Raw genomic sequence first — 25,649 nt, 5'->3', positions numbered from 1 at the left:
TCATGACCCCAAAGACATGCATATCACCGCCCACTGACCTAGGCTTTAAATCAGTAAGACTGGTTATGGTGGGCAGCAGAAAACTCTCTTGCATCCCACTTTACCTTCACGTTGTTGGTCTCTCTCTCTCTCTCTCTCTCTCTCTCTCTCTCTCTCTCTCTCTCTCTCTCTCTCTCTCTCTCTCTCTCTCTCTCTCTCTCTCTCTCTCTCTCTCTCACACACACACACACATGCGCATGCGCACACACACGCACACACACCCCTTTCATCTCATAATATACTCCAATCACTATTTCAAACGGATCATCTGGTGGGGCAACTGTGGAATAAATAGCCAAGAGTCAGCTGTCCCATGGTGAGGGCATGTGACGGCAGCCAGTATTTACCACGGCTCGAGAGCTACCATCCCTGCTAACTTTTATTCACACCGGTTCGGTTTCAGGTGGTCCGTTTCTGCACAAGGTCGACCACCTCGCTTTATTTGACCCAACAAGTTGCCTTGACCAAAAGCGGAGTGCTTGGGGAGTTCCACCCAGTAACCAGATTTTCCTCACCAGAGGTTTTGAACAGGACAAAGACATACCCAGTTGTGATACCCACTGGCCTACTCTGACCACAGTTAAGACATGGTATCAGGTGTCCTCTCACGCAGCCCTGGGAAGGTGAATGGATTGCGTGATCCAAGTTCAATACAAATCTGTCTGCGAAACAAATGATTGGCTTTTATTTGTGGCAATCAACATCATTGACATTGATTAGGGTTTTGCAAAGAAGACATTCTTAGTTTCACAGAGGGGTGGTGCTCCTGGTGAAACTGTGTCAGCTCGTAACTTGTTTAACTTGCTGTTTTTTTTTCTTTTTTAGAGTGAAGAACTTGTTTCCCTTCAGTGACGACAGGCATGGGTGTGTGCACGTATCCACCACACACTTGCCAGGGAATATCTAAAGCCAGCCCCCTGCAAAAGCTGCTCCGAGATACGCACGGCCTTTCTGGCCCACCTCTATCGAATGCAAACAAACCTCAAAGTCAAAGAGGGCATGGAGGAGGAAATGTTGTACCTTTTTCCTTGGTAAACATGAACGGAGACCCCTAAATAGGTTGTGGAACATTTATTAAAGGGGGGGGGTGCAAAGAGAAGCCACATCTGTTTTTGCTTTTTCGTGTCATAGTTTGGGGAAACTGCCCAGAAACATCCCAATACAGCACGTCAATTAAAAAAAAAAAGAAAAAAAAAGAAGTTATCTCTGGAAATGAGTGTACAATCACACCGCTTTCATAGCACCCATGATGTTCTCCTCAGCCTGATCTGGAGTCCACACAAATGTTCCTTTCTACTTTAAATCTATCCATCATTGATTTTTTTTCTCAGTATTTGTGTAGGCCTTTATGGGCACGTGAGGTCCTCGGGTTGGGGTCATTGTGGGTTCTTGTTCTTGTTATTTCTCTGCAAGGTTAAAAGCAGATGCGGTTTTTGCAAATGTGTTTCACAGTGTGTGTTTTCCAAGACGTCTGTTGAAATCCCTGTTGGACTTGACCATGATGGTAAGTTTGGAATTCAACATGTTTTGTTTTTCTAATGGCATGTATAAGTGGATTCCGAAATCAAATAGAAATAGCCAAGGCATTTGTAGTTTTGGCATTCCAGCATGCAAGTGTGTGACATGTCGGCCTTACTTTTCCTTATCGGTCGTGAAGCCCACTGTCACACACACACACACACACACACACACACACCCCTCTGGGACAGTGTGTATGTAGATTTGCTATCTGACATAGTTCATGTGGTCTGTCAGCTGGCTGGGAGTCCAGCTCAGGCTGTTTCCTTCTTTTAATGAATGCTGTCGTTTGCCCCCCCCCCCCAAAAAAAAAGATTATGTAGGAACACTCAAACTAAATAATTCACCAAATACACGTTGTCTACAAATTGCATAATGTTACAAAAGTGAAATTAAACCCCAAGTTGTCCTATTGCTTTGGTTTTGACAGCTTTGGCCCGGGGCTTTGCAAACTACGAATGTGGAATTACATTGGAAAAATAAGCCAAAGCTGAGAATGTAAATGCATTTTGAGTCGGTCTCTTTGATTTCCACCAAACAAAACATTTTCAACGCTGTTGATTTTTGTGATTTTTTTTGTTTGTTGTTATTTTTAAAAAATGTATTAATAAAAGGTATTTCGGATCATCTGGAACAGGATTCTCGGTTGCCATAAACAAGCGAGAAGACAACTGCCCTTATAGTCAAAACATATTGCACACAGACAGAGCGAGCCGTGACGTCATTCGGGAGTGGTCTGTGAGGGGGGACCGCACCTCCGATAACCCTCCAATCCCAGCCGAAGCCGGGAGGGGGACCGCTGATATATATATACATGTGTGTGGTATACGGCGTGAGGCCGGCGCAGCTGATGCAATACTAGACCGAGATAACACGTGTAACGCCAGGCGGCTCGACTCAGTCTCACACTGACGGGGAGCCACTAAGGGAGGAGACTCATCTTATTATCTATCCATCACTGCAAAGACAGGAAACTTTACATTCGGTCTTTCGACTCTTAAAGTCTATTTATTGGTGAGTAAATCGTCTTATAAACTTTCTCTTCATTTTCTTTTAATTTTGAATATTTTTTGCAACGTATCGCTTATTAATGTATATATTTGTTAGGTTGATTTTTTTTTATTTTATGTTTTCTTTGTTGCTTGCTATCTTATGACCTAAGCTGGTGAGCAGGCCGAATCTGTGGTGGCTAAATTCGCGCAAACGCGCACTTTTAGATGCTGTTTTACTTTGCATGGGAAAGCGGAACTGCTTCTGAATATGAGCGAGATCAATGGTGGTGTACAGCCTGGTGAATAGATAAGCCTATAGTTACTGGAAACCGGTCAACACGTTCTCTGAATACGTGGCCTGCGTGTTGGCTTCTTGTTGTATAGCGTCACGTAACACCGCTCGCCAAGTGTACAATATGTATGGAAAAGATGTGCTGTTATAGTCCTAATACGATGCGAAAAGAAGATTTTACTGTATGCTAATACAACGCTATTGAGAGGTGGTTGTCGTAAAAGTGTAAATTGTAGATATAACAGCTAGCATGAAACACACATTTTTTTGGAATGTGTACATAGCCCTAGGGTGCACACTATTGTCACCCTGTGGCAACTGGGTTACTATCTCAGACAGCCTAAATATAGGTCAACGACCTTGAAATCTATTCAAGCATCGATCTCAAATTAAAAAAAACAAACAAAACAAAACATGGCGATACATGTTAAATGGACGAGTTTCTCGCATTTTAAGAGGAAACTCACATTTGGTTTCGAGGCCCCCGTTGTACAGCCGACTTTAGCGTGGTGCACCGGTAGGCTACAGCGGTGATAACGGAGCAGATGGCAGGGAGAGCGCACGGCTCCGGATAGCAAGGGGACATATTGGTCAGCGCACATGATGAGGATCTTCTTCTTCTGGAGAAATAGACAAACCCCCTCCCCACCAAAAAAAAAAACAAAACCTCGTGACACTTTTTTGTTGCCGAAAAGAAAAACTGCATATTCTCCCTTTTGATAATAACGCTTTGTAATTGCTGTATGAACGATTAGTCTACGGAAAAGCGAGCCCGTTAAAAGTGTCTCTCGCCTGAATGTGAGGGCGCGCAAACCCCAGAGTGTGAAACGCACGCCATATTCAACAGTGTATTGTTTTCATCCACTCCATCATCCTATCCGCCCTCTCTCTCTGATTGGCCGACGCTGAAGGCAGGGCGGTATAAATCCTCTCAAGGTACTCCGTCTGCTTCCTTTTTTTGGGAGCTCCGTCAGCTTTCGGTAAGTAAGCGGGGTTTTACGGTAATGCTGAAACGGAGTGAATCGCTCCTCTTGTCTTTAATGAATACCACGTGATCGCAAAGGCGCTTTGCAACCGCTGCGCTCCAGCTCCACGTCATCCGCTTCGGCTTGGTTACAATAGGCTGATAATAACCAAAGCATCAAACCAGCGGGAATTGCTCATGCTTTTGTAGATTTTTTTTGTGTGTGGTGTAAATCTCACTCGTTTCTGCTGAAAGACTTACGATATGAAACTGAATAAATGGTGAGTCGCTAATGTGCCGCGTCTACTTCCTGGCGTCCCCTGCGCGGCGCCTGCACCTTGTAATGCGTTTGCCTCAAAACGTGGCACTGAAATGAGATCACCAGACGATGGCACTCAGTCAGTCAGTCAGTTCATTTGTGTGCTTAGATTGATGGGCTTCCTAAGAAATGAAACTGTCAGAGCCGCGACGCGATTTGTTGCATTTAAACCACAAAGAGATCTCCTGACATTCGTGTTCAATCAACCAGTCAGTTACTCAAACTTTTCCTTTTTTTTTTAGTGCGTTTGGGGGATTTTGATTCGATGACAACTTGGTTTTCTCTCCACAGTGAACAGCATGCCTGTCATCAGAGCCCTCAGCAAGGTAGCCAAACAGGCCCTCCTGACCACCCCACCAGGATGTGGGTGCCTGCCCCTCACGGTGGCTGTACGAAACATCAGCTTCTCCCCGCGACAGGTGACATCCGATGCCAGTTTCCATTCTGTGTCCTTCTCGGAGACAGACCATCCAAAGGTGCTCATCACAGGTAAGCACTATATCTGTTGAGAGGCACTTACAACTTGCACTTTATGTTGTGATGAAAATCTTAAAGAAAAAGAGCTAAGCCCAAACTTGTGTTTATGCATTCGTAATTATGAGCACAAAGGGAAGACATCTTTGTTGTATAGGGAATTGATGTATAGATGCACTGTAGTGTCCAAATGAGTTTCACAGAAATTCATCGCTGGCTGCATGTAAAATGAGGGCGGCAAAGAAATTGTTATGGCACGTTAGTTATGAGCAAACCGTAGGCGTCCAGTTTTGACCGTTTCTCATATGACCCACTCTCTCTTGACATCAGCTCAGTCTCCATAGCAACAATGGCAGATGATTTTATGCTCATAAGTTAATATTGGGAATGACCTCTTTGATGACATCTATTTTCCTTTTCTCTGTTTATCTCTCAATCATTTCCTCTACTGCAGGTGGCCTTGGGCAGCTGGGAGTGGGGCTTGCCAAATTGCTGAGGTAAGAATTTTCTCAGCAAGTTCGAGAGCACATGTTTAACTTTTCACAAGTTATACTTTGAGCATAACTCATAATGATGTTATTACAGTGGAAGAACATTTTATGGTGGGCTGGTAGGCCATGCTGTAAAAAATTTAGGCTTGGGAGAAGTGCTATGATGCATCACATGAGTTTAAACTTGACTTTCCTGTGGGACAGGAAGAGGTTTGGAAAGAACAATGTCATTCTGTCTGATATCAGAAAGCCTCCGAGTCACGTCTTTCACAGTGGTGAGTAAAATCTTTTGTACAACACAAGCCATGTTTTAATGTCTGGGTCTAATGTCAGACTACTGAAGACTCATATAAAGACGTGTACTTATAAACCCATACATGTCATTGATGTGATTGATGATGGATGTCATGCAGAACTGCTGTAGCATTGTACTGATCTAACCATACACATCAACCTGCTGATCACACGAGAGGGGGATTTTAAAACAGCACAGTTTTTGTCTTATTTGTTTTTTTTTTAATTCATTATTACTGACTCATAGTGAGTGGCCTGCTAAAGCAAAATTCTTCATTTGCCAATAATGAAATGGGATGATTTGTTAATGTGTTACAAATGTACCGCAACTGTTTGCATCATAGCCACATGCTGCCAAATACGACAAAGAAAGGTTTGGTAAAGAAAGGTGACTGAAACCTTTCCGGTTATCAGTATTGATTCTTTTTTTGAAGCACACTTTAAATATGGTCAAGGGGAAGTCGGTAAATTCTTCAGGAAAGACGCATTGATAAACAAGGCGCTCTCTAGAATCAATTGTTGATGTATGGTGAGTGGTCTGCGAAAGACCAATAACGAGCTGTCCAAGGAAGTGATGAATAGGAACGTTAACAGCCCCATTCATCATGAGCTGTAAACAGACTTGAGCCCGAAGCAGTTTTCACATGCAAAGCTTTATACTCTATTTAACAGCAGAGAAGACAAACGGTTGATTATATGTAACAGGAAAGTCAAACAGCAGTTGATACACATGCAGTTTATTTGCGTGAAGTAAATTAGTTCTTTTAGAAATTAGTCACAAGGAAAACAGTAATTGGACAAGGATGAGGAGAGAAAAGGAATAAATTGGGATTGAGGCAGTGACCCTAAACAACACGGGCAGAGACTGAGGTGAGGTGAAGTCAAATTAATTATAGTCTCTATGAAATGAGAAATCTTGGAATAAAATTTTGCACTAGTTAATTTTCTCCAAATAAACCATTGGGAAGACAGATTAAAATGGATATTTGAAAAGACAAGTTTATGTTATATGTAAATCTTCTGCACAGGTACAGTGCTAAAACGTAGCATGAAGTTAGGTCTGGTATTGCGAGAATATTTTATGTATGAATTGTGCTCAATCGTCTTTGTCACCCGCAGGGCCCTTCATTTACTCAGACATCTTGGATTACAAGAACCTACGTGAAATTGTGGTAAACAACCGGATCACCTGGCTTGTTCATTACAGTGCTCTCCTCAGTGCTGTTGGTGAGGCTAATGTGCCTCTGGCACGGGCTGTCAACATCACAGGTAAGCGAACATTTAATTTGGAATTATGAAACTTCAGGTCTAAGGGTTCAATGTAAAAAAGAAAAAAGAATAAAATATCAGCTTTCACTCAAATGTTGTGAAAATGCAGTGTCTTGAAGGCCTGGTTTTTGTGTCTGTTCCTTAGGGCTTCACAACATCCTGGACATTGCTGCAGAACATGGCTTGCGTCTGTTTGTCCCCAGCACCATTGGTGCCTTTGGTCCCACTTCTCCTCGCAACCCTACACCAGATCTCTGTGTGCAGAGACCCCGCACCATCTATGGTGTCTCCAAAGTTCATGCTGAGCTGATGGGCGAGGTGAGACCACTAGACCCCCTTCCCGCACTAAATCAAGCACACGCACACTGACAGTTAAACATGCAGTGACAATTTACGAAAACGTCTGGTGGACCATTTGAGTATCCACTGTGTGGACTAATTTGTTACATTGATATACAATCAGGCTATGTAATACTTCATGAATGATCGAATTTCCTCTGATTTTCTCTAGTACTACCACCACCGTTATGGCCTGGACTTCCGCTGTCTCCGTTACCCAGGGATCATCTCTGCTGACTCCCAGCCTGGAGGCGGCACGACAGGTGAGAGGAACAAAATCCCACCACATGGTTCAATTGGATCCCTGCCAGGTTCTCCAGATTTCATTTATGTATCTATTCCCATTCCCATGCTGTTGTGTCACAAGTTCGTTATGCAACTGGCTTATACTGGTGACTTGTTCTGATGTGTTGGTATTTTTAGGCAGCTGATAATGTCTCCCTTCTGGAAAAAAAACACCGATATTTTCATCTCTTAAAAGTCAGCATTTTCCACCTCAGCTGATATCTTTGCATGTGTGTAATCTATTTAGGGTTAACTTTGTTGATATGTTTAACTCTAATGACCATTTAATGCGGATTTGAACTGTTTTTAAGTAGATAGAAGAAGTTTTTAATGTGTAGAATGTCATTGCATTTTTTTCCTTTCCAGCCACAGCTACTTAGAAGTCTTTCAAATGATCTTCATGTGCAAGCAGGTGTAAGCAAGTGTTTTGCCTCTCTCTTCTAGACTATGCTGTCCAGATTTTTCACGATGCCATTAAGGCAGGCAAGTTTGAGTGTAACTTGAAGCCAGACACACGACTGCCCATGATGTACATTGACGACTGCTTGCGTGCCACCCTGGAGGTGATGGAGGCTCCTACAGACATGCTGACCATGAGGACCTACAACATCAACGCCATGAGCTTTACTCCTGAAGAACTGGCCCAGGAGGTCCAGAAGCAGCTGCCCGATCTCGAGGTCACATACGACATTGACCCTGTTCGACAGGCCATCGGTAAATACACCTAGTAACCTTTTTTGGGGGGCTGGGTGCATGAGCCATTGAAAGAAAAAGATTGTCACTTGCACCACAAATCAGAGTGAGAAATCCTTTTATTGCCATGTGCAATGCATGCACTAGGAATTTAGCTTGGTGTTATGGTATAATTACGAATGTAAGAACAATACAATCTACACAACAAAATGCTGAAATGGTGTGCCTATGGGATCTGCAAATCGGATACTAGATATCTGAAAAGTTTGGAGGGGGTGTAATTTTCTTTCCCTTCCCGAAACCCAGAACGCAAGAAGCGCAATGTCGGCAATAGATTTCGCAGTATAGCAGACCCCATGTCCAGCTCAATCCATCCAAAATCAACAAAAATACCTGTCTGCTCCCAGCTAAGCTTGCTACTAGCTATTATTGATAGCTAATACAGCTAACGTATTATTATTGTTACTTTTACCCACACAATTTCTTCCTTCATGTTTTGGTGTTTTCCGGCTACTTCCTGGATAGTTCTGAAATGCTTGACGGGCATGGCAACAGTAACTAAGGGGGGCGGGACTTTGCGAAAGGTCAATTGGCTGTGTCTGTGGGTGGGAAGCTGGATGTGGGTATGTGTCCTGTACTAGCACCTCCTCTGGTCAGTCGGGGCGTCTATTCAGGGGGGAGTGGGAACTGGGGGGAATAGTGTGATCCTCCCACGTGCTATGTCCCCCTGGTGAAACTCCTCACTGTCAGGTGAAAAGAAGCGGCTGCCGACTCCACATGTATCGGAGGAAACGTGGTAGTCTGCAGCCCTCCCCGGATTAACAGAAGGGGTGGAACAGAGATCAGGACGGCTCGGAAGAGTGGGGTAATTGGCCAAGTACAATTGGGAAGGAAAAGGAAGAAAAAAATCCAAAAAAATTTTTTTTAAATAAAATTAGTATGTGATTCAATAAATAAACCAGGTTCAGTACAACTTGTTGGTCCCATTCTTGCTTGTGCTAAATTCTGTCTTGTCTGTTTCTTTTCAGCCGACAGCTGGCCAATGAACTTTGATGACATCAACGCACGAAACGACTGGGGTTGGAAGCATGACTACGACCTCCCAGAGCTTGTCCAGACCATGCTCAACTTCATTGGCTCAGAAACACGCATTGCTCATGCCAACTGAGTGGCCAAAGCATCTCTGGGAGTGTTGTTTGTACATATTGTAAAGACTGGTCAAAGAGAATTGAGAAACCTGGCCTGTGCATAGTCTCTCTCTCTCGCTCTCTTCTCTGTGTAATTCAGATGGGCTCTGTTTTACCTGGCACCAGGCTGCCATGTCTGCAGAATGTAAAGGTCATGCCACAGGTCGAGGCAGAAAACCCCAGTGACCCCTTCTGTCTACCCCTCCTCTCTCACATTCTCTGCTACCACATATCTGCTTGGAGATTTCCTATTCTCTATGTAAGGCTGTCAGAAATATTGTGGGTGTTAACAGAGCCCCTGGAAACTTGATGAATGAAATCAAAGATGACTTGCATGGCTAAGACTTGTACTCTCGTAACACTGTAATGTTTTCTGGACAAAAATCAAGGAAATTCAACAAACGAGTGTAGCATCAGTCATTCATTCATAAGTCCTTGACCCCTTTGTCTTTGGGGAAGAAATGTCAGGTTTTTATTTGCTATTTATTAATTTGCAGAGAAATTCTGAGTATTGAGGTATTCAGGGCCAAAAACTGTTCAAAGGCCAAAATCAACATAGGAATTTAAATTGAGAGGTTTACAAAATAATATTCAAGCGGTATTCTTCAGTGCACTTTAAAGAGATTTAAGTCCTTTTAAATCACAAACAAAATGGAAAATCGCTTGAGGGGAGCGATATCTGACCATGCGTCTGCATTTAGAACAATGTGGAGCAACTCATTTGACGATGAGGTATAACTTTTATATTTTGTTTCTTCTTTATATTCCACTTATTTTGCATTCTCTATTTATTCTGCTGGTTAATGTTAAGGAATCATGTTGAGTAAGGTGTTTTTTGTTTTTTTTTGCACTCGTGTACAAGTGCTCCAGTCCACTTCTGGAATAGTGATTAAGTGTGGACTTTTTGGCCAATGGTCCCTTTATACATCATTGTGAGCAAATGTATTTTCTCATCAACTCATTGGGGTTACTTTATAACAAAGAGCGAAATGTGACATTGCGTGCCGCATCTACACTGCCACATTTTGTGGCTCTTTGTTTTTTTTTTTTTCTCCATCATTCTGTATGAGGCATTCATTGCTTTCTATGTGGAAGTCTTAGCTAAGTTTATTCTTAGATTGACAGAACATCCTCTATCAATAAAAACTTTTTTTTCCAAGTACCCAAGTCCCTGGTGCCTGTTTTACAAACAACTTGCAACATAAACCGAATCCTCTCGGTCGGTACCCAAGTTTCTTAGCTCCCTTTTTGTAAAAACACATCTAGAGTCAAAACTCCTTGGATCTCAGTTCTTGCATTCAAGAAAGTAAAAAACACAGAAGAATGATTAAGCGCAAAATGTCTCTGTCAGGCTGATATATTTGCATGTTAAATAAAGCAACTGAGATAATTACATCAGCTGCAAAGTTGTTATCAGAATTTTCGCGAGCCGACTTAGGCACCTAAAATCAACAAACTGCCATCATGAGAGCATAGCCTCTCTCCCCACAGACTTGTGCACATGGTAGTGGAAATAGGGTGTGTTATATAGCCTCAAAGAAGGACAAGTCAAAGAGCCAATTAGTCGGATGTGCAAATTGTGTTTCAACAAGAGCAAAGTTGCAGTAGACAGAAACTGGGAAACTGCATAATGTACAGAATCAGACGTTTCAAAGTGTAATGATCCAGGGGCGCCCGGGTGGCGTTATTCCGTTGCCTACCAACACAGAGATCGCCGGTGCGAATCCCCCCTGTTACCTCCGGCTTGGTCGGGCGTCCCTACAGACACAACTGGCCGTGTCTGTGGGGAGCTGGATGTGGGTATGTGTCCTGGTCGCTGCACTAGCGCCTCCTCTGGTCAGTCGGGGCGCCTGTTCAGGGGGAAGGGGGAACTGGGTGGAATAGCGTGATCCTCCACGTGCTACGTCCCCCTGGTGAAACTCCTCACTGTCAGGTGAAAAGAAGCGGCTGGCGACTCCACACGTATCGGAGGAGGCATTTGGTAGTCTGCAGCCCTCCCCTGGTCGGCAGAGGGGGGGGAGCAGCAACCGGGACGGCTCGGAAGAGTGGGGTAAATGGCCAAGCACAATTGGGGAGAAAAAAAGGGGGGGGGATGTTATGATCCAAATCATACCAAAAGTGATGTTTTTTTTACCCGAAAGCTAGAGTCAGCAGGAACTGCAACAAATGAACCAGTGTCTCGAAACCCCAGAGAGTTCGGTTAGACTGCTGTGCTTTCAGCATTTGAATGAAAAAAAAAACAAACAAAAAAACAAAAAACAAGATGGTACTAGAAGACTTAGCTGGGCTTAAACTTGTGTATGCAGTCACACACTGACAGCTAAAACTTGAAATTCGATACACCATAAATAACCTTTTTACGTCAAAGTCATATGGGGAACCATGAAAGGTCACAAGCGATATTGTGGCGTACACCAGACTTAGTGCGCATGCGTCAAAGTCAGACAAGATGCCATCGACGAGAAACTTTTGTCCAAATTTTGTGTCGCACTTTACTTTCATTGTTTTTCCTTGTCCCTGCAGGGCTTCAGCTCGATGCAAGCCTGTTTATGTAATGCAAAGAGATATTTGCAATGTGAGAGGGCAGGTGACATTTGTAATAAGAGTATTACGATGCAAACTCATCTCTCCATCTCTAAAAGAGCAGGTTCAAAAGGAGATGTCCGTTTTATGCAACGTGGACACTCCCCTCTAATGCAGTAAATGTAAAAATAAACCACGTTATACAGAATGTAATGTGCCCTGACATTCACTTCTTCCATGCTCCACAGATTCTTCTCATAAGATGTGAAAATGTACGTGAGTTAAACCTTTGTTGGAAATGGACTATCAGTGACTGTGTATCTATGAAAAAACAAAACATTTATTTACACAGTAAATATTTGATATGCCAACTCCAAAATCGTAAGGCAAGCAACAATCTACCTTAATAAATAACTATTTGATCCAATATGGCAATAATGTGATGTTATCTTTTTGTCCATGTAAAAGGACAAATGGAAGATTGGACTCGTTAGAGCTGGTTTTATCTGCAAGACAGACTATTAGAATTTGTTGCAAGGGTGTGCGTTTAAAAAAGGCCCAAAAACCAAGTTGAAAGAGTTTTTTTTAAGGGAGTTTTTTTAGGGAGTTGTTCCTTATCCAATGAGAGTGTCTAAGGAGAGGATGTTGTATTGCTGTTAAGCCCTCTGAGGCAAATTTGTAATTTGTGATATTGGGCATTACAAATAAAACTGATTTGATTTGATTTGATTTAAAGAAAAGTCTTGTGAGGACGAGAGTAGGCTGTGGGAGTGACCTGTCCCAGACATCAGTGAATGCAGTCGTCTGGAACGGACTGAATGAGATCGCAAACTGCAACCTTGAGGTATGCCATAGCAATGAATCTGGCCAAACATGCTTGATAGCATTTCTTCAGTTTCTGCACGTCAGTAATTACTGTCCCCACCCAGGTGACCTTGGTTTGTTGTGTTCTGCAAAGCCAGCCAGGAGACAGAAAGGAGGGAGACTTCTTCAGTCTGAGGGGTATGAACCAGGATTTATAGACAAAGCTTGAGTGTAGTGCAATTTTAGCTCAGTGGTCAAATGTTGCAAGACTCCTGGGGAAATCCATGAACCATTTCCTCAATTCAATACTGTCTGAATGCAGGCACCATGTTTCTATTTACAAATGACAATAAACCTAAAGAATAACATGCGTAAGTTCAAGCCTTATGACAGTAACACTTTAAACTGTTCCCCCTAACACAGTTTACTGTGCATAATCATGTTGGTGATTACTGCCATGTATTTTTGAAGTATGCAGGCTGCATGAGATCCTTTCATATTGAGTAGAGGACATCTTCTCCAACTTTCCAACTCTTGGCGCAGTTAATGAAACAGTGTATTTCGTTTACTTGCAGGAGCTCGGTGGAAACCATTAATGGAAGATAAATTACAGGGGTTTGGGTTTGACATATGATTTTCCAAATGTAGGCGCTTTTTTTTTCTTCAATTTTCTTAGCGTGACTACATGCATCACTGAAAATGTTTTATGGAAGTGAGTTTGTACCATGGAAATTGAATTTTACTGATGCATGATTTCAAACATCCCTGGTGTAAAATAAACACGGGGGAAAAAAATCTATTTAATCAAATCAAGTCAAGTCAATTTTATTTGTGTGGGTCAATATCACATATTAAAAATTTGCCTCTGGAGGCTTTACAGCAACACAGCATCCTGTCCTTGGGCCCTCGCATCAGTTAAAGGGCAACTCCCTAAAAAAAAAACAATCCTTTAACAGGGGAATAAAAATAAGAGGAAACCTCAGGGAGAGCAACAGATACCACACACACACACACACACACACATACACACACACATACACACACACACACCTATAGCAGTGACTATATCTATACTGAATTGGGTGTTCCCAACCCAGTTCAGTGAAGAGCCCTGTTCTTACCAAGAACTGAGTAAGCTGAGTGCCAAGTCAGAAAATTCTCATATCCAAAGCTGGCTGTGTGTGTGTGTGTGTGTGTGTGTGTGTGTGTGTGTGTGTGTGTGTGTGTGCTGAACTAACTAGACATAACCATCAAGACAATACAGTCAAAGAAGGGAGACTGGGCCAGAAGGAGGAGTTTGGAAATGGAACAAGGACAAATCTGACCGGGTCGTTAATTCTTCCTCCATGTTCTTTAACTGGGTAGGAAAAACCTTGCCTGTTATGTAACAAGTCTCCTTGTGTGTGTGCACGCCTGTCTGTCACTAACCAATCAGAGTGCTTGCCAGCCCCCCCCCCCCACAGGGCACCCACTGTTTTGTCCTTCGTCATGTAATAAGATTCATAGGCAGAGCGCGGGACCAGAGTGGGAGCCGCTGTTTATGCAGAAGGAGCTGGGATTGGATACGTTTGGACGAAAACAAGACTGAGGAGGGGGCTGGGCGGCGCTGATGGTGAGATTTGGGTGTTGAGGGTGGGCCTTGGAGAAGTGCCATAACACGTTGTGTCCCAGCTGTTATTGGAAGGAAACCTGTTGCTATGGTAATGCAAGCTGACCCTACACCCCACCCCCCACCCCCACCCCAACTCCCACCCACAGATACATGAAAGACAATACGTCACTCTCCTGCATTTGGCTCCCACTCATCAGAATCAAAACAGTGAAATCCTTTGGCTTTTTAGAGCCCCTCACCTTCCCATGGCTACTCATAATTACAAATTATGGAACTCAAAAGTCAATTATTGATCTTTTTTTAATACTTTATTTTTTATTGTTTTTCATTATACAAAGACATCAAAGGGGAAAAAAACAAAAACGAAAACACAGAAAGGTCTGGATTCCACTGTCTCCAAGAAGTCCACACATTTCTGTGAAATATTCAGCGCACCTTTCACTTATCTAGTCATTGACATGTAAACTTGGTCCATTTCTCCCATTTCTCTCGACATTGTTCCTCTTGAGTTCTTATCCTGTGAGTTCAGTTCCACTTATTGATGATCTTAATGAGGAGACACCTTTTGGCCTTTGCTAATTACCTATAACTCACTTTTATGGTTAATAGAGCTTCCCAAAAAGCCATTTTCTAAAAGGATAAAATTCAAAGCATTGAATTGTTTACGATAGCGTTTTCTCTAGCAGTCTGGAGCATAGCGGATATCGTGATGATGGTCATTAAATCATCTTCTTCCACATGAGAACGATCACATTTATGAGGCTTAGGATTCAATGACACAGTGAGCAATGGATGAACAATGATACCTTTGACCCAAGCTTGCCCTCAAAAAGTGTGTGTATGCAAAATTTCCTGCACGCCTTCTTGCAGCCGTTAGCTGTGCACATTGTAATTCCTTCATTTCTGGTACACACTGTACAGTCAGAGTACATGTGGGAAAAGGAGGGAGCAAAAATGGCTGAGGAATGATGATTGAACAGTGTATACTACCATAGAATCACTACTACAACACCGTGTCTGCATTTTCAAAGCCATGTAGAGTAAATGTTCATTGAAAAATATCTTATCTATATGCCCTATCTTATGCTTTCATCCAGAATAATAGCCCCATTCTGAGAATGCAAAATCATTGTCAGAGTAGCCATATATATAATATAAAATATTTTGAAGCACTTGTAGGAGGTTGAAGACAGGCTCTGTATAACTATAAAATTATTAAGAAGAAATCTTTGGGCCAGGAGAAAACTTAAATTTCTAAGTAGTTCAAAAGGTAAGACAAAAATCAATATAGGTCTAAAAATACAAAAGAAATTAAATTAAAAATCAGGTTTGCCATGTTTTTAAAGGTACTGCAACTCGGCATTTTTTTCGTCAATGTGTCTTGAGGATTTGTCGTCTCAAGCTGTCAGTGCTGTGCCATCGATCCCTCACAAGCTTCCCACACTGTTACACAATCACAGCTTAATCCCTGTCTTGAGCTACAACCTAACTATAACCACTGATTCGGTCAGATTCACCCTCCACACATTCTGACCTTGACCATTAGGGTCACAAATACTGACAGGCTGTCTGACTCTGGGACAGGGAATTAAGCCTTATTCTTCCTAATCCCCTGGACAAAGCCTTGTAAATGCAACACGACTCTGGGGCAGACAGGATCAGGAGGACTTTTTTCACTATCTTATCTTTTTGCATCTTTTACCTTAATGCTTGCTTTGGGTTGTTTTCAAGAATTCAATCACTGTGTGCTATTTACTCAAGCTGCATTTGGGACTTCGCTCAGAGAATTTTGAAAGATGTATTAACTTTCACTGGCTCATTAGCGAGCTAAAATTTCACAGATAAAGTCAATTGACTTGACTGATAGTTTGTAACAGCAAGTGAATCATTTTGCTATAGTTAGGCCAGCTAGGTTACACTTTTCAAGAAAGATATTGTCACACAATGGTTCCCTCTTCTTCCCTCTTTGGCTTTCAGTGCAAGCTGAGGAGAACGTGAGGAACAAAATTGAGTTATTGATTCATAAACCAGGCTAAGCAGCACTCTAGCCTCTAAACCTCAGGGTGGCATCCAATGCCCAAAGCTATCCAGTGGGTCATCTGAGCAGATTGGAAAGTACCTTGCTGAGAGTTTTGGCTTCAATACATACTAATGAAGCAATAGATAGAACTGCCAATCTTTCAGCCTGTCCGACCTCAAGGCCATATAGCAGTTCAACCAAAGTATCAAACGTTTCCAGAAGGAGCTTGTATAACATTACAGTGGCTTTTTGATTTACATGAACTTTGTCTTTGTAGAAGTAGCTCCATAACAAGTGCCATGTGGTTGTTCATTGTTTATACCCAATAGTGCAGAATGAATAAAATATGGTGTTTGAAACAGTCCAACAAGCTGGCAGGAGTGGGAGTAGGAACAATGCCATCTTGGAAGAAGGCCTGATAAATTACTGGGATAAGGATGATGACACTAGCGTCTGAAGGGGGGAGGCTGGAAAGCAGAGGCTGAGGAAAATGAGCAGTGAAAAATACAGTATTTTAGATTATGTTTAAAAAAAATCCCCTGTGGATGAATGGACTTCTTTTTTTAAACTACTCTTCACAATAGAAATGAATATATATATATATATATATATGGACACAGTGATACTGGCAAACTCCTCAAGGTTATCCAACGCAGTTCAGTAACCCTGGATTTACACAGTGGGTTTTTTTCAAGCAATGAAATTGTTTCCTAAGAGTAAACCTCCCAAAGATCTTGACTGACTGGTGACATTGGTTATGCAAAAGAAAATGGCCTTGTGAATATTGACAATATATTTACCCGAGGTAACCTGTCTTTTGTTTCCCGATAGGGCTGGCGCACGTTTTTAAAATAGCTTTTGTAAAACGTGCATGAGACAAGGAACGCTTATCAGCAATTCGCATAAGCACGTATGAGCTTATATTTAAGATTTCTTTTGAACTACAAAGGTTATAAAAAAAGAAATCCTATTTCGAAGTGATGGATGTTGCCTGTACACTCCGCGCAAAACGGTTACGTAATTAGCTTACCAGTGTTGACTATTTCCAGTCATTGTCAGTTTACAAACTAATACTTTATATTATGTTAACGGTGCGGGGGCTCGTGTGTCAACCCGATACAACCCTCCTGAGATCAACAATTGGTTTTGTATGGACCGCGACGTTGAGCTCAAATACTTAATTTACTGTTAAACTTTATGCGCCCTCGTTTGTCGAAAGACATTCATTACAGTCGCTCGTAGCGGTATGCAATTCCAGGAAGAAGAAAAAAAATCAACTTGAACGCCTCAATAATTTTAGATCACAATCGAATTGAATATATGGTATCACATTCCAGGAGTAATTCTGAAAATGTAATTTGGACAGTCGGCGCACTCGGACATATTTATAGGCATTTCCTGGGACTCCTACGCGACTTCCGCCAAGGCGATTAAAGACCCCAGGATGTCCATGCTTGCGGAGCGTGAGTACTTTGCCTCTACTTTTACGTTGCATTTCCCCCTTTTTTCAGTTTGATAACAAACTTTATTCCGCTTTTGTTACGTTTCTAATAAGGCTAAGCCATCCACTGTCAAGAGCTTTCTTCTTAAAATACTTTTCTCAGTTGTGAAATGGTTTATGTACTTAGTTAGCATTAGCTTTCTACATTAGCCGTGGTAAACGCATGTTCTCCCCTAATGTTGTTGTAAACAACTTGTCATTGACTCATTATTTTTTATTGATGATAACCGTATTATTTAATAACCATGACTTGGTACTCTGACATAAGCTATGTTGTTTGCCGGTGAAAGCAGCGCGGTTGTTTCAGGTCAGAGTAAGATCAGTAGTCCAACGTCCCCATTATGTATTGTCAAAACACCTGTTAACACGCACCTCAAATAAGTGACAACGATACCAATTCATTTAAATTTGCCAAATTTTATGCATTAGCTGTATTTATTCTACATTAACTTGCTCTGTGTGTAATCTGATGGTACATTCTGCATTACCCTGCTCTATGTAAAATCTATGATGGTACACATAATTCTGTTACCCTTGTGTATTTTGTGCATACGAGACATGTTGCATGTCTGTCTGGCCCTTAACGAGGGATCCCTCCTCTGTTGCTCTTCCTGACATTTCTCCCATTTTTTTACTGACAAGGTGTTTCTTGTGGAGTTTTTCCTCATTCGTGTCTAGGGTCCAAAGATATTGTCATATACTGTATTGTTGTGTATTGTACTGATTGTAAAACCCTACGGGACTACCTTGGGATTAGTATAAAATTAAACCTGACTTGATATTTGACAGCTGTCAGCGTGCTGTAGTAGACATGTGTCTCATATGATTGCTGTATTTCAGTGGGAGTATGCAGTTTGAGTATGTAGTTAAACTAATATTGTTTGGTTTGCACCCTGTAGCCCGGAGGAAAGTGAAATGGTCTGTGGACCCTAGGAACAGTACCTGGAGTAATGATGAATCCAAGTTCGGCCAGAAGATGCTTGAGCGAATGGGCTGGTCCAAGGGCAAGGTATGTGCCTTGAGTACTATTTGGGTTACTTGTTGGGTCAGTAGAGGCTATTTCAATATGTTCTCAGAGCCGATGCATTTCTCACAAACTCAAAAATTACTGTAACGAATTCAAGGAGTAATTTTGCCTCTGCAATTAACAGAAACCGCTGGTCTACACGGGCTGTGTTTTCTTTTGTCATATGCTGTACTCAATAGACTATCAGTGTTGCATTCAGTTTTGATCTCATGTTACCTGACAGGGCTAATGTATATTCTTAAATATACTTGAGTCAAGGACAGTTAATCAGCATTTTCAACAACGATTTGATCCTGGTGTTTCTTAACATTGCACTCACTATAGGTCCCTGTAGGTAAGTGACTCAACTGCATCTCATGCATGTGTCTCAATTTTTTAACACTTGAAGTCTGGGTTTTTTTTTTGTATACAGCATGGAAAGACTGTGTTCAATTCCATCCAATGTATGAATTTTCAGTCATAAAACCCCCCCCCCAAAAAACCAGTTCTATTGTTTAATGTTTCGCGTCATGGCACATCACAGGTAAATTGTGCCATATGGGAAAAACACGAATAGAAAATGAAGTAACAGCAGGAGCTTGGAAACCCTGCTTAGCAGTTCTGTCTCTGACTTTGAGAGATGAGTAGTTCTTTTTACACACAAAACACAGTCTCAACATAAAGGTGCAAATTGGTGATATTCAGTACTGAGGAATCTCTGGTACTGGTAAACAACTTAAAAGTACTGTTTCATATATCTTACAAGACTCTGGTACCAGAGAAGTTAAAGTCTCATATAAACTAAAGGAATACAACAAATATTTTCTTGTAAACAGCTCTAGTTTGTTTACAATGGAAGAGGCGAAATCTGTACACACATGTGTAAATATGTTTGAAAAAATACCACAAAGAATCTGTAACATATTTTTGGACTTGTGCATTATGGATCCAATGATGAATGTCTTAGAATTCAAATCTGATACATAAATGACAGCTGAACATTGATGTTGCATCTTAAGTGTTGCTTTTTTTGTCCCTTCTAGGGCCTGGGTAAAACTGAGCAAGGTTCCACAGATCACATCAAAGTTAAAGTGAAAAATGACAGCCTGGGTCTTGGAACCACTGTTAGCCATGAGGTGAGCACAGATAAAATGAGTGCCTCTTTACAATTTGCAGCTATGAATTATTGTAATTTTCCACTATTGGGCAGCTGTAGTCTTAAAACTCCAGCATCCTGCAGGCATCCAGGAAAAAAAGAGCAAGCCAATAATGAAAACTGTGAGAACTTGGAACATCTGAGAGGTTTATTATATCACGTCACTAATCAGTTCTTTCTTGGCAAAAAGGTGTAGATGGTATCCATGTGCTTGCAAACATTACCATAGTGATTGTGGTCTGAATGTATGCTTAATTCAGTAGAACATCTTAAACAAATAAGGTCACCTTGTCTTCTGAAATTTTGTTGTCTTTAAAGCTGAAATCTGCAATCTTTCCTCAAATAAATGGTTATTTTATTCATCTGGAACACAGACTCAAGTTAAATAGTTCTAACTGGTATCTGTACCATGGTTGGAGCTACTCTCCAGTCTCCATATTCTGTTGTGGAAATTTGTTGACCAGGTCGAATTAACACTGGTGCTGCGGCAAGCATAATTGTGTTGGGAAAACAACTCCAGCATAAAAAAAAAAGAGATTGAAATGTGAAGCTGTTATAGCAATGCTCCTGTTGGATAGACATTCAGTATTACTGAAGAACAATGTTGCAGTAATTCCCCAGGAGATGTTATATTTGTTGGTGGGCGTTGGTGGGGGCTGTGAAGGTATGTAGTTGACCGCATTGATTAAAGTTCTCCGTTGCTATGACAGATTTCCGTCAATTGGATTCCATAGAGGCCATATATGAGATCGGTGCAGGGTTTACAAATGGCCGTTTCAGATAAAACACGATTTGAGCTGCGCTCGACACTGGGTTCAGTGCACATCTGACTAGGTGTTCGGGGAAGTCGCGGAGGACAGAGCAAAATAGGCGGAGTTTTCAAAACTTCTAGAAGGACAAGTTTGTCATTAGCTTTATTACCTTTTTTTTAATTATATTTTATGTTATTTGTTTTATTTTATATTGTCTTTTCCTCCATTTTGTCTTCCGTGCCTAGCTGACTGCCTCGTTTCTATTGGCTGCGCTGGTTTTTGTCACAGTGCGCTATGCTTTGCTCGATGTAACGAAAAGCCATCGTGGTGGGGTGCAAGCCATTAGAAATAATGGGTTTCAGAGTGCAGCGGTGCTCTTGTGTTGCCTGAAAGCCTGCTCAGCGCCCAAACCGAATGAACGGAAACAAGACTAGATTATATCTGGTATGGCTGGACCGCGACAACATTTATTAAACAGCAGTTTTTGCGTGACTACGTTTAAAATGCAGCTGTTTTGACATTGGTTTCGTGAACAGCTGATGACATAATAGAAAACTGTCTTGATCCATGTTCAATGATCCAGGTAAGGAAACCCCAGAAAGTTGAATCAGTTCATCTGGACACAACGTTTATTAGGAGAAACATTTCATCACTCATCTAAATTGAGACTGACGAAGTCACTTAGATGAGGGATGAAACATTTCTCCCAATACACGTTGTGTCCAGATAAACCGATTCAATTTTCTGGGGTAATAGAAAACTGTTCCATGTGGCTAATGGGGAAACTCCAACTCAGCCGTCCTACTAACAGTGAAACTCACTCACGGACAGCCGCATGTGTAGGGCTGGCCCCGCTGTTGGGTCCAGCAAAAAATTGTTGAGAGTTCTCTGCTGCTCTGGATAGAAAGGATACTGTATTGGCCCAAATATAAGACAATATTTTTTTTTTACTGAAACTTGGGTTTAAAAAAGTGGAGGTTGTCATATTTCAGGACTAGACAGTTACATGTTCATTCATTACAACAGATATTCTTTCTGAATGGAGAGTACCAGAGTAACTACGGTATTTTACAGTGTTGCAATATGGGTTGTTGTAGCCTTAATGTCCCAGGCTAGCCAGTGTTTTTATTCTGGTCAGCACTGAAAGTGTTTCATTATATATGAAGATTATGTTGTAGTGTTGTTATTCTATGTTAAGTACATGGCGAGAGCCACGAAACTGGAGTCAAATTCCATGTATGTGCAAATCTGCATGGCCAATAAACATGATTCTGATTAATCCAATTGAACCTGCAGGAGTTTCTGAAGGCTGCTCTCATGTGTTTTGCTGCCACAGAGGAAATAAATTCATGAAAACTAGTTCTTAGCATCTCTTGACGTCTTTACTACAGAAATGAACCAGGAAGAAAATCTGTTAAATACCAAGAATTACGTCTGTCACAGATGATGAGCTATCATTAGGGCGGCACGGTGGCGCAGTGGTTAGCACAGTCGCCTCACAGTAAGAAGGTCCTGGGGTTGTCCAACCTTTGGGGTTGTTTCAGGTTGTCCTCTGTGTGGAGTTTGCATGTTCTCCCTGTGTCTGTGTGGGTTTCCTCCAGGTGCTCTGGTTTCCTCCCACAGTCCAAAGACATTTGGACTGTTAAGACATCCAGAGAGTGTGTGACATCTGGTTTGTCAACAGTGCTGCAGCTCTCCTGCATGGATTTACTTAGACAAAGTCACAATTTTGTGGACAAAATTAACAAACGGCTATAGATTATGCTTATGAAAACTTGTAATTTTGTGGTACAGTAAAATTAACTTCTGCTGCACGTATGTGCTTTACTTGTAATCCAACCATCCATTATCCAAGCCCGTCCATCCATCCATTATCCAAGACGCTTATCCTAATTAGGGTCGCGGGATGCTGGAGCCTATCCCAGCAGTCATTGGGCAGAGGGCGGGGAGACACCCTGGACAGGCCGCTAGTCCATCACAGGGCCGACTCACAACACACATTCACACTTAGGGACAATTTGGTACAGCCAATTCACCTGACCTGAATGTCTTTGGACTGTGGGCTAATTTCACTTATTCATTTATTCGTGATTCATTTTCACTGTTGACATGGATTAGTTAGCAAGTATTCATGATTATTCGGCCCCTTGCCTACTAATGGCTAAGTTGGGGTGGAAACAGTGATTTGATGTAGTTTGTAGTACATTAGACCACCTGGCTTGGCTTTGGATCCTATTTTTACAAAGGTGGTAACTGTTTCCTGCTGAGCTGATGGCACACAATGGCTGCTACACCTTGTTTGAAGTCTGAGAAAATTGGTTGCGACAGGTCTATTTTTGTTTTTTAATGTTTTTTTTTATGCCTCCTCCATATATCCAGCTATACCAGAATACTGTTCTACTGTAATGTTAATTGCCTGGTCAACATAATACCCACATCTTCACCACATTTCAAATGGATAAAATAGACATTACTAATGAAGAAAATCTGCAGATTTCAGCTTTAAATTCAGAGTGACTCCAGTTTGAGGTCAGTTTTATGTTGGAAGGCACTTTTATGTATGAGGTTCTCAAGTAGAAATGTCTTGGTACAGTCTGTGTTTTAAAAGCTGCTGTATTTACAGGATAACTGGATTGCCCACCAAGATGATTTCAATCAGCTTTTGGCTGAGCTAAATAACTGCCATGGTCAAAACAACAACAAGGGTAAGGAATTATCACATTTATCCACCGTAGATATCATATATGCCAATTTATGCTATTTGGGGAAACTTAAGTATTCAAAGATTCTTACTGGTGGCAGTGTTACAGAACTAAATATAACAAAAAAACATCACATGACCACCAAAATGACTGCAGTCTCCCAGTTTCTAGCTTGTTTGTTAATCTGTTAACCAGTAGAGGGTGCTGCACTGCAACACTTAAGAGAAAAGAGGCTTTGATATAGGAAAAAATGTAACATATCAACAGTGATATATATCAATGTACAGGAACGAGAAGAGAGACATATTAAATGGGAATTATAGCACAGTGTTAATATACATAATGGGCAAAAGGATATTGAAATAAATTGATAGACATTGGTTGTGACTATCTTTACTTTTATTTGAAGAGTCCCTGCCTGAGCAGCAGCAAGGCTTTAGCTTGGAGGAGAAGTCCAAGACGTCCAAAAAGAGGGTTCATTACATGAAATTCACTAAAGGTGAGTGTGTCTTCTGGAAGCTGTCAGCTCTACCCGACAGCAGACAAGTCACTGAGGGATATACATTTTGTTGAGGGTGCTGCTTTGTGCCATAGCATGACTTCAATCAAAGACGGTCCCTTTCTTCTTTTAACATTTGTTACATTTTGATCATCTACAAATCTGTTCCTGCAATAAACTAATCGCAAAGCTTGTCAGATTAAGTACTTCTCGTGAGGCACACAGTAGAAGTGAGCTACTAAAAAATGGTTTTGCATTTCGGATCAAAAATAATTAAAATGAACATACTCATGCACACATACACATCCTTCCTCAGCGCTGCACCCTTGGCTCCGACCACAGACACGGATCAGAGCGGCACGCTATCAGCTGGTGCTGGGTCAGTTGGTTCGGTCAGTGTTGGGGTAGAGCAAGTTATTAATAACTCATCCCCTCTACTTTTATTACTTCTTTACACATCAGGAAGTTGAGATATGCAGGTCAAGGCCAGTGTACTGATAGATGCAAGGAGGACTGATTTTGTGTTCAGGACTATTGAAGGCCAAAATGAATAACCAGTAGTTCTTATTTTGCTGCTGAGAAGCTGCTTGGACTAAAGCATGTTTGAGGTCTTGCAAGTGTGGCTGCCTAAGAACCACTTTAGATGTTGTTATTACACATAATTTTTATTTTTCGAATTTGCAATTTCTTTTCCTGCTAATTACCAGGATTGCTGTAAGGAGTGCACTGGTTCATCAAATGTCACATCTGTTATTATAATCCAATCATGACCCATCTTCTATCTTGCTTTCAAATGTATATAAATAGGTCAGTATGCTTTGGAAAATAAAATCTCAACTTTTGCCTCACCTAGAAGAGACTTCTCTTACGTCATTCAGTAGCGACTTCCTGTTTCATGTTTTTGGCATCTGGAATGAGCATTTACAGGCCTTCCCAAATATCAACTCCCAGCGCCTGCATGACCCATTAGATGACCCTTCAAGATAAAACCCAACCTCTTCCAGATCCCCCCTCACCCTGTTTATGGGATCTTAATTTAGCTGGGACCAGAAGATGCCGGGTCCCAGACAGAGAAAGAGACACCTATACAGTAGATACTTGAGGCACATAGGAAAGACATCCTTGTTGTTGCAGCTATGCTCTTTTAACCCCTTCCTCTTTTTTCCAAAACAACCTCACTGACCCCATAAGAGGGTACCTAAAATGACCCCTCCCCCACATCACTGACCCCATAAGAGGGTACCTAAAATGACCCCTCTGGAGTGTTGACTTTGTCAACTTAACAAGGCTACTTGTTTGTGTGTGTCTGTGAACTTGGGACCTTCTCATGACCTAGGCATGAAGATGCACAGCTCAACCGATTAACTATAATAATTTGGCTTTACGGGACTTGCAGCGTTAATCCACACGAGGCACTTGGATCCCTTCTATCACCACCATTGGCAGTTTGTGATGGACAGGGTAAGCCCAAAGAGTGTGTGGTATTGGACAATCGTTGCCCATCACCAGGCCTCAGCGGTTGCTGTGCAACATGCTGGGATGCTGGTTTCTCCTGTTTTTCTACTAATTGTTAATAACTCTTAATTTGAAATTTGAGAGTTCAGTGCTGCACCTGCCTGAAGTTAGGCTGGTTAGCATAAACCTTTGGCACACACAGGAATGATCCGCTTTGAAATGAATGTCAGCTGTATTTATGGTCTTATCACAGCAGCACTGAACAGCAGGAGGATGACCGTTTAAAGAATTAATGTCACCTTCTCTTGACCCTACCTGCTCTGTCTTGTATGTGGTCTAGATCACCACGGGCAACAAGAGTTGCTCAACAAACCACCCAACTCCACCCTCTTTTGCATGCCTCCAACCTGTGCTGACATCCCTGTACGGCTGTTGCCACTTTAAGGCCTGGTAATGGATTTAG

At 41.7% G+C, this 25,649-nt stretch overlaps 3 protein-coding genes across 6 annotated transcripts in view; all 3 read left to right on the top strand.

Moving 5' to 3' along the window:
• Nucleotides 1-1,578, top strand: part of mtmr9 (myotubularin related protein 9) — a 29,467-nt gene extending 27,889 nt beyond the window's left edge. Inside the window, exon 12 of the mRNA XM_056294344.1 lies at nt 865-1,578. The gene's annotated coding sequence lies outside the window, so the exon portion shown is untranslated. The remainder of the gene's footprint in view (nt 1-864) is intronic.
• Nucleotides 1,579-2,355: 777 nt separating this feature from the next.
• Nucleotides 2,356-10,314, top strand: tdh (L-threonine dehydrogenase). 4 transcript variants are annotated; one of them, XM_056294346.1, is made up of 9 exons: nt 2,356-2,571; nt 4,416-4,613; nt 5,053-5,095; nt 5,294-5,364; nt 6,503-6,652; nt 6,798-6,970; nt 7,164-7,254; nt 7,721-7,990; nt 8,998-10,314. In XM_056294346.1, the coding sequence occupies exons 2-9, from the start codon at nt 4,424-4,426 to the stop codon at nt 9,135-9,137; spliced, it is 1,128 nt and encodes a 375-aa protein (XP_056150321.1). In that variant the 5' UTR covers nt 2,356-2,571; nt 4,416-4,423; the 3' UTR covers nt 9,138-10,314. The 4 variants fall into 4 exon arrangements, with proteins under 4 accessions (XP_056150321.1, XP_056150323.1, XP_056150322.1 ...); XM_056294348.1 differs by lacking the exon at nt 2,356-2,571 and adding an exon at nt 3,811-3,821; XM_056294347.1 differs by lacking the exon at nt 2,356-2,571 and adding an exon at nt 3,838-4,086.
• Nucleotides 10,315-17,553: 7,239 nt separating this feature from the next.
• The window catches only part of pinx1 (PIN2 (TERF1) interacting telomerase inhibitor 1), a 42,923-nt gene continuing 34,827 nt past the window's right edge, over nt 17,554-25,649 (top strand). Inside the window, exons 1-5 of the mRNA XM_056294645.1 lie at nt 17,554-17,578; nt 18,516-18,625; nt 19,666-19,758; nt 23,154-23,235; nt 23,642-23,731. Coding sequence (XP_056150620.1) covers nt 17,560-17,578; nt 18,516-18,625; nt 19,666-19,758; nt 23,154-23,235; nt 23,642-23,731 — 394 coding nt within the window. The 5' untranslated portion in view covers nt 17,554-17,559. The remainder of the gene's footprint in view (nt 17,579-18,515; nt 18,626-19,665; nt 19,759-23,153; nt 23,236-23,641; nt 23,732-25,649) is intronic.

Source organism: Lampris incognitus, chromosome 15, assembly GCF_029633865.1.
Source record: "Lampris incognitus isolate fLamInc1 chromosome 15, fLamInc1.hap2, whole genome shotgun sequence".
In the NCBI taxonomy this organism is placed as follows: domain Eukaryota; kingdom Metazoa; phylum Chordata; class Actinopteri; order Lampriformes; family Lampridae; genus Lampris; species Lampris incognitus.
This window is presented reverse-complemented; position numbering and strand designations above follow the sequence as displayed.